This window comes from Muscardinus avellanarius, assembly GCF_963383645.1.
Source record: "Muscardinus avellanarius genome assembly, chromosome: 1".
Taxonomy (NCBI): domain Eukaryota; kingdom Metazoa; phylum Chordata; class Mammalia; order Rodentia; family Gliridae; genus Muscardinus; species Muscardinus avellanarius.
Window position 1 is genome coordinate 31672717 of NC_137786.1, and position 13773 is coordinate 31686489.

A 13773-nucleotide genomic window follows, 5' to 3' on the forward strand; every position below is an offset into this window, starting at 1 on the left:
TAGTGCTTTTAAGATTAAATTTGAGATTGTCAACTTCAACAGGTTCTCTCTCATTATATCAAGTTACAACTTGAAATGTCAACCTTATCTTCTGAATGTTGCCAGTAGCAGATTTATTGCACTCAAGTCCCAGTAGGCAAAGACCATGGGATAAATTCACTTTTCTGTCCCTTTCACAATTTCTCCTAAGTCAATGAATAAAATCCCATCCAAATTCTGGGAGGCAGTCTTCAAGACCGTCCTGAGTGATTCCTGCCTCCTCGTGCTCACACCGTTGTAAATACAAACACTCACTCACTCTCTCTCTCTCCTCCATCAAATCAGAGTCAAACTATGTGACCAACAGTGTACCATCATGTCTGCGATTAGGTTAGAAAAGACACCATGGCCTTTGGTCACGAGCAGCACTTAGAAGAGGCCAACATGGTGAGGAACTGAAGCCACCTGAGCACAGACATGTGAGGAGCTAGTATGTCCTCCAGTTCTGGCAGTTAAATACTGCTGGTCCTGGACTCAATCCTGAGAGACTTTAAACCAGAACTAACTGGCCAGTTAAGATGCTCCTGGATTCTTGGTTTTCACAACCTGTATAAGATTCTAAATTCTTAAAACTGCTGACTTTGGGGGTAACATGCTCCATAGCTATAAAGACCTAATACACTTTAGATGCTGACTCTACCACTGCTGTCGCCAACACAACTTCTGATCTGTCCTCTGACTGGTTGGCCTCATTATTGAAAGCCTCTGTTTATATGTTTGTTCATTTGAACATTAATTATATTTTTCTAATTTCTTTTGGATTTATAACTACCCATAGGAAGCTCGACTATTCCTTCAAATACAGAAAGCTGTTACAATACCAAGGATCATCACTTGTTATTTGCCTAAATTATCAGCTTAATCTCATAACATAAAAGAACTGAGACAAAAAGCTATGTTAAAAACTTCAATTAAATTTTATTGCACTTGATAAACTGTCTTACTTTTTCTTGAACATTTCTTCTCCTTCCTCTAGAACTACCACTAGTTAGAACTGAAGATTCTTGATGTTAAACCATGACTTACAAAAAGTTTATATGTATTTATTTCTTTCTTAAAATTATGACTGTTGGTGGGAGAGCCAATTCATCGCCTGGATGTAACAGTAACTTCTTCCAGTATCTTGCTATGATTTTAATAGCTTAAGAGTTACTAAAGACTTTCAAATACATAAATAGGAATGTGTATACATATAGATTCCTTAAAAATATTTTAAATCAAAAGTATTATTTGAAAAATCATACTATAGAAACAAGCTATACTTATAAATCACCATGAAAAAATAAATTTTTAAAAACAAAATATAAAACATCAGGTACCATGACAAAGCAGTGACAGAAAAGAGATATATAAAAGTAGTCATTACTGATTAAAGTTTACACAGAAAATGAGACAACTAGAGAAAAAATATCTTTATAAAAGTCCACAAATATTTCTCTTAGGATCTTATTGCATAATAAGAATCTTATAATTACTGGAAAAAGTGAAAGGATATGGATAAATAACAATTCAGAAGTTATCTCAAAACTGCGCATGCTTGTAATTCCCGCGCTTGGGAGGCGGAGACAGGAGGATCATGCAGGTTCAGAGCCAGCCTCGCTGGCTTAAGAGACCCTATTTCCAAATAAAATAGGTCTGGGAGTGTAGCCCAAAGGTAGAAGGTACCACCAAAAAAAAAAAAAAATCAAAACTGAGAATTCATCTTAACCCTCATATAAAAAGGTACGAATTACCAGCTAATATTCTTCTTTAAATATTTCAAAACAAATCTTAAGGCTGGGATGTAAAATTTCCCACCAAAAAGGATTTAATCAATAACTAAAATTATAACTATGGTAACTATATTTTAAGTATAACTACATAAAAATGTACAATTTTCCTTTAAACATCGACCATCCTATCGGTTATTTTATAATCCTCCCTAACTATGAGTTTTCAAACCTATCCCAGAAAACAGTTCTTTGTAGCACTCTGAATCTCATTGTGATGTGCAATTGCAATGCACCAATAATAGTATATTTTAAAAAGGTTCTTCTGAAACATGATATAGTACTCACTTCAGATTCTATGTACAGTAATTTTTACAAAACAAGTAGCTTATTTTTGTAAATTGTTCTCAGTGGCACTAAAATAAGTTAACTATAAATTATTACCTAAAAAAATCAGAAGTCAAAGAACTAGAAGTTAAACATTGCCTCAAACACTGATTATAATTTCTAATAAACCTACTTTCATCATCGACTCTTTCAATGTTGAAGGCTCTGCTATGCTGATTGAGACTTAGCTGCTGTTCATGAAGGTCCACAGGAATTGGGTTGATGCCAGTTCCTTCAAGGTATAACCTGATACGCTGTCTCCATAACCACCTTCAGAAAGTGAAGTAAGAAAAAGTATGTTAAAATAGAATACACTAGCCAGGCATGATGGCACAAGCTTGTAATACCAGCGCTTGGGAGGCCGAGACAGGAGGATCACACAGGTTCAAAGTCAGCCTCACCTACTTAATGAGGCTCTCAGCAACTTAGTAAGACCCTGTTTCCAAATAAAATAGGTCTGGGAATATAGCCCAGAGGTAGAAAACCTCTGGGTTTCATTCCCAGTACCACCAAAAAACAAAACAAAACACTAAACTAAGGAGATCAGATATTGTAATTATTTCACCAAATTGAAAAATACCTATTAAAAAACTAGCTATTTTGCTACTTAAAACCCACAGGTTCCTCTGGCTCAAAGAAAGATGTGGATATTGATTTCTCTTTTCATTATAAAAAAATCTAATGTATTTGTACAAAGTCTTCCAAATAACTTGAACTAAATTCTTTATCAAGAGCCCATTATGTCCAATATATAAGCTAGATATAAGTTTATATTTTGCTCAGCAAATCAAAAATAACAAAATTTTTAAAATATAGGCACACACAAAAAAAATATTCTGAAATTAAAACAGCATCATCTTAATGTAGTCAGATTAGATAAAAATTCCCCCAAATTTCATAATTATGTCATTAAAGAAAAAAGTATAAGTAACAAAAATAACATTTTTATTAGACCTAAAGTTTGAATAATATTTTTGATAAAGGAGAAAAGGACTCGTGTTTAATCAATTTCAAAATCAATACTAATGTATCAAAAGCCAATGGAGATTGTTAGATACATTTACAAAAATATATTCCCACTTGGTAGTTATATATTTGTCGCTTCTAGAACTGTCAATTTTCTGAAATGACTACAAACTAAAACTTCTGGTAATGGCCGGGCGTGGTGGCGCACGCTTGTAATCCCCGCGCTTGGGAGGCAGAGACAGGAGGATCGCGCAGGTTCGAAGTCAGCCGTGCTGGCTTAGGAGACCCTGTTTCCAAAAATAAAATAGGTCTGGGAGTGTAGTTCGGAGATAGACGGGCTTCCAGGAACCCCAGTACCACCAAAAAAAATAAAAATAAAAAAAAATAAAAATAAAAATTAAAAAAATTAAAAAAAATTAAAAAAAACTTCTGGTAATAAAGTGATTCTAAAAAAGTCAAGATTTGGGGGTACAGATGGGTAAGAGGAATAACATTTTACAGCACAGCAGGATGACTACAGTTGAGGATAAGTAGTTAAAGATTTTGAAATAGCTAGTAGAGAGGATCTTGAATGTTCCCAATGTGAAGAAACAATAAATGTCTGAGGTGATAAATATATCAACTACTCTGTTATGATTATTACACTTTGTATATATATGTATTGAAATATAACACTGTACCCTATAAATATGTTCAGTTATTATGTGTCAAAATATATATATATATTTTTTTTTTTTTTTGGTGGTACTGGGGTTCCTGGAAGCCCTTCTACCTCCGGGCTACACTCCCAGACCTATTTTTACATTTTTATTTGGAAACAGGGTCTCCTAAGCCAGCGCGCGCGGCTGGCTTCGAACCTGCGCGATCCTCCTGTCTCTGCCTCCCAAGCGCGGGGATTACAAGCGTGCGCCACCACGCCCGGCTTATATTTTTAAAAAGATTTAAAAACAATTTCACAAGTATCTGGGTGAAAGATTCTTCAAACTTTAAAAAGTAGTACAACTTGGCTTTATCATCCAGCTAACCTATCTTAGTTTCTCCCTCAACCTACCTGGTCCTTCTCATGAAAAGAGTAAAAGAAAGAAAAAAAAAATATATATATATATATATATATATATATATATATATATATATTTTTTTTTTTTTTTTTGCAATACTAGAGATGGAACTCAGGGGCATTCTACCTCTGAGCTACACACCCACCCCTATTTTTTATTCTTTATTTTGAAAAAGGGTCTCACTGAGTTGCAAGGAGCCTCCCTAAGTAGCTGAGGTTGTCAGCGAACCGTGATCCTCCTGTCTCAGCCTCCCAAATGCTGGGATTATAAGCATGCGCCACCAAGCTTGGCTTAAAGAATCATTTTTAATCCCATTCCACTGCATATATATATATATATATATATATATATATATATATATATATAAAACAGATATAACAGCAATCTCAACATAGTTGCATTAAATAGCCAACCCTAAATTCATCACTGGATAAGATATAAAAAATACAAAATCCGAGAATTAGAACCTTCAATTTTAGCACAGTTTTAACTATCTTTTTACTAAACAGCTAAGAGCATGTAACAAGGTTGAGAAAGTAGAGATAGGCTCCCATTCCACTGAAGAAGATAAAGTGTCCATTCGCGTTATATTCAAGTCTCATCTGTCAAGATTTTTCTACACACTTCCAATCTGCCTAGGATTGGAATCTAGAATAAAACAGACCTACTTAGAGTAAATCAGATCTATTTGTGACTCAGGTACTATATTACTTTTCATGGCTACTATTAAACCTAAGAAGTAATCCAAATACCTGATTTGTTTCTGGTGTTTTTTTTTTTTTAAACAACAGTAGCAATGTCACATATTAAAATAAGAGCAATAGTAAGAAATTCCTACCTGAACTCACCACGATAGAACTTCTGTAAGGCTTCTGGGAAGGAATGTGTATATCGAACAGGCAGACATAAATGCCCCTCGGACCTTTATTTTAAGAGGTTTTTGGATAGTGTAAAGGGGAGAAGAAAAAGGATGAAAGAAAATAAATAAATAAATAAATAAATACTTCAAGAAGTATCACTAAACTATAACAATCAGATATAAAAATATTTAAATTCTACTCTATACTTAATTTTTTGCCACAAAATTGTACTCTCAACAAAAGCAAAAACCAAATAAAAACAGTAGTCTAAGGTATTATGTAGTATGTTATGGCTTTAATGCCATGTGCGTAATACTTAAATTTCCACATTATGGTAAAGCTAAAAATAGGAAATTTGCTACTGATTAGCCTATAAATGGTATAGTGGAAAAAATATATATATATACCTATAAATGGTTTCCTAATGGTATAATGGAGTTTGCATTTTACCTTTAAATTAAGCAATTACTAACTATGGGCAAGCCTCTTTAGTATCAGTTTCCTTATTTCTAAAATCGTGACAAAAGCACCAACCATGAAAGGTTATTAAATATAAGCTGGGCGTGGTGTCGAACACTTGTAATCCCAGCATTCTGGAGGCTGAGACAGGAGGATCCAGGTTCGCGGACAGCCTCAGCTACTTAGTGAGGCCCTCTGCAACTTAGTGAGACCCTGTTTCAAAATAAAGAATTAAAAATAGGGCTAGAATGTCGCTCGGAGGTAGAATGTCCCTGGGTTCCATCCCCACAACCACACACACACACACACACACACACACACACACACACACACACACAAACGAAGGTGAATTGCAATGAGTTCACTGCTTGATGTGGGAGACAAATTTCAAATTAAAAGGAGGTAAGATCCCCTGTATGTCACTATGAACAGATAAGACTATATGACATTCTGATGATGTCCAGCAAGCTCAAACATCATTTATATGATACTTTCATCTTAGGTGAATGGTTCAATGTAGGCTTAGCAAAACAAACTTCTGGTAATAAAATGTAAATTAATTAATTTTTAAGTGTAAAGAGCAGAGAAAAAAGGTTTTGCAAAGTTCTGACTTATCAATTTCTTTATCTAAGAGGGTCAACAGTGAAGTTAAGAAAGGGTATTTTATTTCACTTTTTTTTTTTTTTTTTTTTGGTGCTGAGGATGGAACCCAGGGGCTTTCTACCTCTGAGCTACACTCCCAGACCTATTTTAAATTTTATTTGGAAACAGGGTATCACTAAGTTGCTGAGTGCCTCACTAAGGAGCTGAGGCTGGCTTTGAACCTGCACGATCCTCCTGTCTCAGCCTCCCAAGTACTGGGATTACAAGCATGTGGAGATTTTTTTTCACTTTTATGTGCACTGTAATTCTTTCTAGAGTGTTCACTATTTAAAAGTTATTGACAGTCATTTGATAGGAAGATACCTACAGGTCAACTGCAGAGAAGGCTCTCTTTTAGGTTGTCAGATTCCAGCTAGGTTTGACTTGGCTATTACATCCTCTTCTAGATGGCTCAATACTAGCAATGGTGCTGGCTGTTGACAGGAGGCTCAATTCCTCTCAATGGGGGCCTCTCCACAGGGTCTGAGTGACCTCATGCTGAGGTGGCTGACTCACCCCAGAATGCGCAATTCAACAACACACAGAAGCTGCAATATACCATCTACGACCTAGCCTTGGGGTACTCACACTGTCACACTATACTGAAAGAGTGGGGAGAGGGGACAACAAATACTACAGGGATATGAGGGCACAAACACTAGGCGGCGACCTTGGAGGCTGGCTACCTCTTGTCTTCTACCTCATTTTGAATATTAAATACACCAATGTTATTGTTTCCCAGGCTCGGTAGACAGACCAAAATCAAACATAACTTAAGTGAGTCCACAGAAGTAAACAATCTTGAGGTGGATGCTCCGTGCCAAGTGAAGCCTTAAGATGCTATTGCTTTAGCTGACATCTCACTACAATCTCACGAGATGCCAAGCCCAAGCCACCCAGCCAAGCTGCTCCTCGATTTCTGAGACAGAAACCATGAAAAGTAATAAAAGATTACTACTGTTTTACACCTCTAGGTCTGGGGTGATTTGTTATGCAACATTTGATAACTAATATGGAAAAGAAGAAACCAAAGGTAATATTAACTTCTGGGCTTTTATTTTTGGGTGGGGGGCAGTACTGGTGCATTATACCTCAGAGCTACATCCCCAGCCCTATCTTCTTTATTTTGAAACAGGGTCTCACTAAGTTTCGGAGAACCTCACTAAGCAGACACTGGTGGTAAAAGTGTGATCCTCCTGTCTCAGCCTCCCAAGTACTGGAATTACAAGCGTGCGCCACACGCCCAGCTAGAAGTGAATTTTTACACTGATCTTGAAGGAATGGCTGAAGGTAAACATGAGGGCGCTCTTGGAAGAAGCACACACACACAAATATGAGCAAAACCTGGACCTTCTGGAGAACTCTCACTCACTCTTTCAAATCACGTACTACCTTATGTCACAAAGCTTCTCACCATCCCAGACTGCGCCTCCAAGCATGGCGCTGCAGATGCTCAAATACAGTTACGTTTTGCTCTATGCCTTTAGGAAGGATGCCAGGCTGCTCCTAGAAGGGTTTCAATACATGTATGCATTTTTTTTACAACTGAAGAATACAGAGTGCCTGTGGGTATATAAGGATAGGGGAAACTAGAAAAGCAGGTAAGAAACAGACAGTAAAAGATTTTATCTGTTAACTAAGGAATTGGCAACTATCCTAAAGGTCAGATTTGCACTTAAAAAAAAAGACAGGCAAAATGTAAAACATGGGCTTGAAAGAGACTGCGAGTCATTGCAATAATTTAAGCTATCTGTAGTGGCAAAGGGATGGCAAGAAATGGATTCAAAGACAGGATTCCTAGAACTTAGCAGCAGTTTTATGATGGGGTAAGAAAGAGAAAGTCAGTTTCAACATAATTCCATTCATCAAGAATGACTAAGAAATCGCACAAGTTCGAAGCCAGCCTCAGCTGGCTTAAGAGACCCTGTTTCCAAATAAAATATAAAATAGGTCTGGGAGTGTAGCCCGGAGGTAGAAGGCCCCTGGGTTACAGCCCCAGAACCACCAGACCAAAAAAAAAAAAAAAAAAAAGACTGAGAAAAAAGATCATTTGTAGATATGTTGTGTGTGTGTGTGTGTGCTATACTAGGGACTGAAACCAGGAGCATTCTATCTCCAGCCCTTTTTTTATTTTGTTTTGAAACAGGGTTTCACTACGTTACTGAGACTGGCCTTAAATCTGCAATCCTCCTGTCTCAGCCTCCAAAGTACTGGGATTATAGGCACCCACCACCATGCCCAACAATATGTTGCTTTTCTAATATATCCAAGTAAAGGCCAATATGTTATATCATGAATAAAAGGAAAACTAATAGGAGATAAGGACTAAGAAGAGCCAGAAGCCAGAAAATGTAGAGCCTTGAAAGTCACAGTGAAAGTGACTTATACCCCCTTCCCCCTCCCCCAGTTTGTTCTGGATTGACTCTCAGCTAAAATTATAAATCCCAGGTGACTCACCACCTAACTCAGAATTAGATCCTATTCTGAGCTGGATGGAGAGTCCCTGCAAGATTCTGAGCACAGAAGCTATAGAGTATTATTGTTGGATGCAGTGAGAAGAGATTAAGGGTATGAATGGAAGCAAGAAAATGATATAGAGAATGAAGCAGAAAAAAGATGGCCCAGACCACAATATGTGAAAACACCAGTGACCAAAATGGAAGATCCTTCAAAAGAGAAGGACAAAGAAGTGGTCACAGAGATTAAAAGATAAGAATGTCAAAAACGCCAATGAAGTGTAGCTACAACAAGAGAACGGTAAGCACTAGACACTTCCCAGGAGTCGAGAAGAGGACTAAAACGTTCAGTGTCTAGGATATCACTGGTCCTTATGGCTAACGCAATGTCAATGAACTGGCCAAGGGCAAATCCAGAAAAGTCTGCAAACATTTAGAGATACTGAGTGGTGAGGAAGTGGACACACCAAGCTTGGGGATAAAAGGACAAAAAGAATGATAAGAGAGAGAGAGAGAGAAAGAGGCAGGGTAAAGGATTTATAAAATTTTCTTGAAAAATAGGAGCCTTAACCGGGCGTGGTGATGCACACTTGTAATCCCCGCGCTTGGGAGGCTGAGACAGGAGGATCGCACGGGTTCGAAGCCAGCCTCAGCTACTTAGTGAGGCTCTCAGCAACTTAGTGAGACCCTGTTTCCAAATAAAATATAAAAATAGGTCTGGGAGTATAGTCAAGAGGTAGAAAGCCTCTGGGTTCCACCTCCAGTACCACCAAAAAATAAAAAATTTAAAAATTTAAATAAAAAAAATAGGAGCCTTAAACAAGACTGTAAGCTAAAAGGAATAGGGTGCAAAAGGAAAGAGGAAAAAAGAAACCAATGATAGAACAAGATTTTCTGAAAGTGGGAGAAAAGTTGAGATGTTTTCATGTCCACTGTGAGAACATGGAAGGCTTGCTGAAGCAAGAATAAGGATGCAAAGCGGACACGACAGGTGACCAGCCGCTCCTGAAGTAGCCATCACAGGGAGTGGAGAGGAGAATGACCACGGCTATCAAGAAGCGCAGGGCCAACCTTAAGGACTGTTCTAAGTGCTGGAGACTAAGAGCTCGAAGTGCCACCACGCCCAAGTTCCTATAATCCTTTCTTCCCCGCATGACTTTTCCAATGCTGATAGAAGAGTAGAAAGGATGACAGACTGATCTAGTTTTGAAAAGATAATGAAAACAATATTTGAGAAACTGGCAAGAAAATAAACAAAGTAAAAGCACTCAATGAAGAAAAAAGAAGGGCTATAAAAACTGACAGTAAAAGGGCAGATGTAATGGAAGATGAGAAGGAATAGAAGTGCTGTTAGGCAGCTGCAGTCAGATTGGAATTAAGATTGGAGAGATGGGAAGATTCCAGATGATCATGAAGTCCACGTATGGTCATGGCTGTGAACAGAATAAGGGCAAATATCAGTGAAGCCAGAGAAGAAAAAAAAAAAAAAAGGAAAAACAACAGTCTGGGAGAAGTCCATTCTTGAAGCAATTCTGAAGTCACCCAGAGAAATCAATACAAGCAAAAGCAGGAAAGAAAATGAGAGCCATAACCAAGAACAGAAGATCATCATTATTATTAACTAATCCCTCTTCAGCAGTGTCAATGGTCCCAACACTCACCTGGTCAAGGGCTTAGGTCCATGCTGACACAGTTCCTATTCCCAGACTACCTGGGAAGCTAAATGTAAAGACTGGTCCCTCACATAGCATAATTTCTTATCACCAGTACCAGCAAGACACACATATATACATACATACATACATACATACATACACACATACACACATACACACATACACACACACACACACACACTTCTATGCCTGAGCTAAAAATCAGAGCTGTTCTCAAAAACGACTACAATGTAAAGACAACTGTGATTCATTCTACATTCAAAATTTCAAAGAAAGAATGCTTCCACTTAAACATCATGCACCAAAGAAAAATCCATCAATAGAGCCTAGCAGTATGAATACAGGGATGAAAATAGAGAATAGTTTTCAAATTTTAAGACTTATCATAAATAGTATACAAAGCAAAGCAGAAATGTCTGTATGTGTAACATGCAAAAAAAAAACGCCACAAACCAAGCACACAAAAAGAACATGTTCTTCCTTACCGTTCCGGATCAGTGTTTACCCCTATGACAGGCTTAAGTCTATCCAAGACTTTACTTGCTGCCAGAAGCATTGTGCCATCACCTAAGCGACATAAGAAGACAAGACATACCCAGCCTCTGTTATACAGCCAGTGGTGGTGTGTTGTTTTTTGTGGTACAGGGGACCGAGCACAAGGACATTCTACCTCTGAGCTACATTCCCTGCCCTATTTTTTTTTAAACAGGGTCTCACTAGGTTGATGTCTCTTACTTGTTGAGACTGTCCTTGAACTTGCGATCCTTCTGTCTCAGCCTCCCAAGTATTGGATTACAGGCTTGCACCACCACACCAAGCTCTAAGTGAGTTTTTTACAGGATTTTGAAAACTAGTACTTTTGTTTAAACAATTACACCCCACCTTCTTCTGACCGCCAAAGTCTACACCTTCCTTCCTATTACACTTTTGTGTTATCTCAGCCACGCTAATGCAGAATGTCAACAGTGGCAAGACATCTTGCCAAAAAACTACCTTCCTGTAGGTGGCTGTCCTGTGCATGGCAGAATGTTTGGAAGCATCCCTGGTCTTTACCCAGTAGATGCCAGTACTGTCACCCAGCTGGAAACCATTACTCTAACCCAACTTCTCTTTCCTTCTCCTGTAACATCAATCCAAATCCATACATTATTTAAATAAGAACATATTCCCAAGTGCCAGACTTCCTTCAGATCTTTCTAATAACTGCTGTCAATTTAAAGCTTTAGAAGGAATGGTAACAACAATGAAGTTCAGGAGGAAAGAAGATCGTAAGTATACTGGGGCCAATGAGGGACAGAATCTATCCATGCTGTGCTATCAACATCAGGATTTATTTAAAACTGGCATAACCAAACCAAAATACAGTTACAAGTAATCCCTCGAATTACTTAAAGTTTAAAGCATACTTTTAGATATACACACAGAAATATACACCTAACCTCATACTAACATCTTTTGCTATAAAAATAGAATATTACATAAAACCAATCTGCTTTAAAACTAACCTAAAAATCAAAAAATTTAGTCTTCTGGTAAGACAATGCATGCAGGCTTCAAAACAGCTAGACTCCAGCACAGTTGGACAGAATGTGTGTTAAAGAGCATTTTCACATCCCAACATCATTACTACAGTTACCTCCAGCAGCTATCACAGCATCTGCCCATCGAACAGTCTCTTCATTATATTCTCTCCTCTTTACTAGACGAACCTCAATTCCTTCTTTCCTAGGATAAAAAAGGTCAAGACTTTATAAAATTTCCACATATAATGAGAAGCAGATTATTAAGACAAGTAAATTTACATGCAACTTTGTAAATTAGCTTCCTTTTCATCTAATCACAACATCCAATTAACTATGACACGTCAGGAGGCATATGAAGAAACTAAATTAACTAAATCGCCAAGTGCTTTAAAAAGTATTCTTTATAACCCCTAGCAAATAATAACATTGGTCAAGATTTTGCTCTATTCTTTCTGATGATAAAATATGTTATTATATAAATGTTCATAACATGCCAGGCGTGGTGGAGCACGCTTGTAATCCCCACGCTTGGGAGGCAGAGACAGGAGGATCGGATCGTGCAGGTTTGAAGCCAGCCGCGCTGGCTTAAGAGACCCTGTTTCCAAATTTTATAAAAAAAAAAGTATAATATACGTCTGGGAGTGTAGCCCGGAAATAAAAGGGTTTCCAGGAACCCCAGTACCACACACACACAAAAAAAAAGTTCATAACATTAAAACTTGAGACACAATTTTCTAAAACCAAATAGATAGTAGTATTTGAGATTTAGTAAATATTCATTAAGTGTTCACTGAGTAGCAGACACTGAATAGCAACTAAAGTGCTTTTTTTTTATCTTTAGGGTACTAAGGATTGAACCCAGGGGAATTCTATCTCCAAGCTATACCTTCAGCCCTATTTTTTATTCTTTAGTTTGAATCTGGTTCTCACTAAGTTAGAGGGCCTAAGCAGTTGAGGCTGGCCACGGACCTGTAATCCTGTCTCAGACTACAATACTTTGTAATTTGCATGTCCTCATCCTGATTCCCTTGTACATATATAAACTTATCCAACAACTGCTTTCAGCCCCAAACTTGTTTCTTTAATAATTTTCAGATACTCAAATAATATTTGAATAAACTACCCATATAATCTACTATTCTAAGAAAGAAAATTTTACACATTCAATTGAAGCCTACTATGTATTGAATTCTTTGCAGAAACGGTACTATAAAACCAAAGAACTAAAAATACCTGTGAAACTTCAAAGTACAAGAAATATTTCCTTTTAAGAAGCTATAAAATTAGATCCATTAACTTCAACATAATATCCTAAAAATTATTTTTTAATAGACAATCTTTACTGAAAATCTAAGCACTGGCTGCTAGTACCAAATAACAACTGGAAGTCCTGAATATAAAATACCTCCCAGGACCCAATCCCAGACTTACCGTAAACTATCTATAATATGCTCTACGTTTTTGGTGTGAATATGATGCCGTTCGAGAAGTCCACTGTAGCTAGACCCTTTCAATGCAAGCTGTTTCAAAATAAAAGAAATATATTTTTGCTATATTACATATGATGTCTTTTAAAAGCCTTTTAAAAGCTTTCCAATAATTTTCTTAAAAGTACATTTTAATGACTACCTGTGAAACCTACAAGCTTAAATTGAACTAGAAACCCTGATTTCAAAAAAGGCATAATTTGGGGGTTTTTGTTTTGTTTTGGTGGTACTGAGGGTGGAACCCAGGGGCTTTTCTAACTCTAGGCTATACTCCCAAACACATTTTTTTTGGTATACTTTATTTGTAAACAGGATCTCACTAAATTGCTGAGAGCCTCACTAAGTAGCCAAGGTTGGCTTCAAACCTGTGTGATCCTCCTGTCTCAGCCTCCCAAGCACTTGGGATTACAAGCATGTGCCACCATGCCCAACTCATAATCTGGTTTTAATACTAAACATGGCATTAAGTTTTCTGAATCATGTCATCAAGATCACAAAATTTGCTTTTTTT

General features: G+C 37.3%; 1 protein-coding gene across 3 annotated transcripts in view; it reads right to left on the reverse strand.

Annotated features, from left to right (window-relative positions):
• Positions 1–13773, reverse strand: part of NADK2 (NAD kinase 2, mitochondrial) — a gene marked incomplete at both ends in the record, with an annotated part of 51405 nt that overhangs the window by 21144 nt on the left and 16488 nt on the right. For 2 of the 3 annotated variants that reach the window (XM_080719710.1, XM_080719708.1), the window contains 5 exons: positions 2269–2405; positions 4998–5081; positions 10738–10819; positions 11889–11977; positions 13207–13295. In XM_080719710.1, coding sequence (XP_080575836.1) covers positions 2269–2405; positions 4998–5081; positions 10738–10819; positions 11889–11977; positions 13207–13295 — 481 coding nt within the window. The remainder of the gene's footprint in view (positions 1–2268; positions 2406–4997; positions 5082–10737; positions 10820–11888; positions 11978–13206; positions 13296–13773) is intronic. The other variant, XM_080719709.1, reaches the window with a different exon arrangement.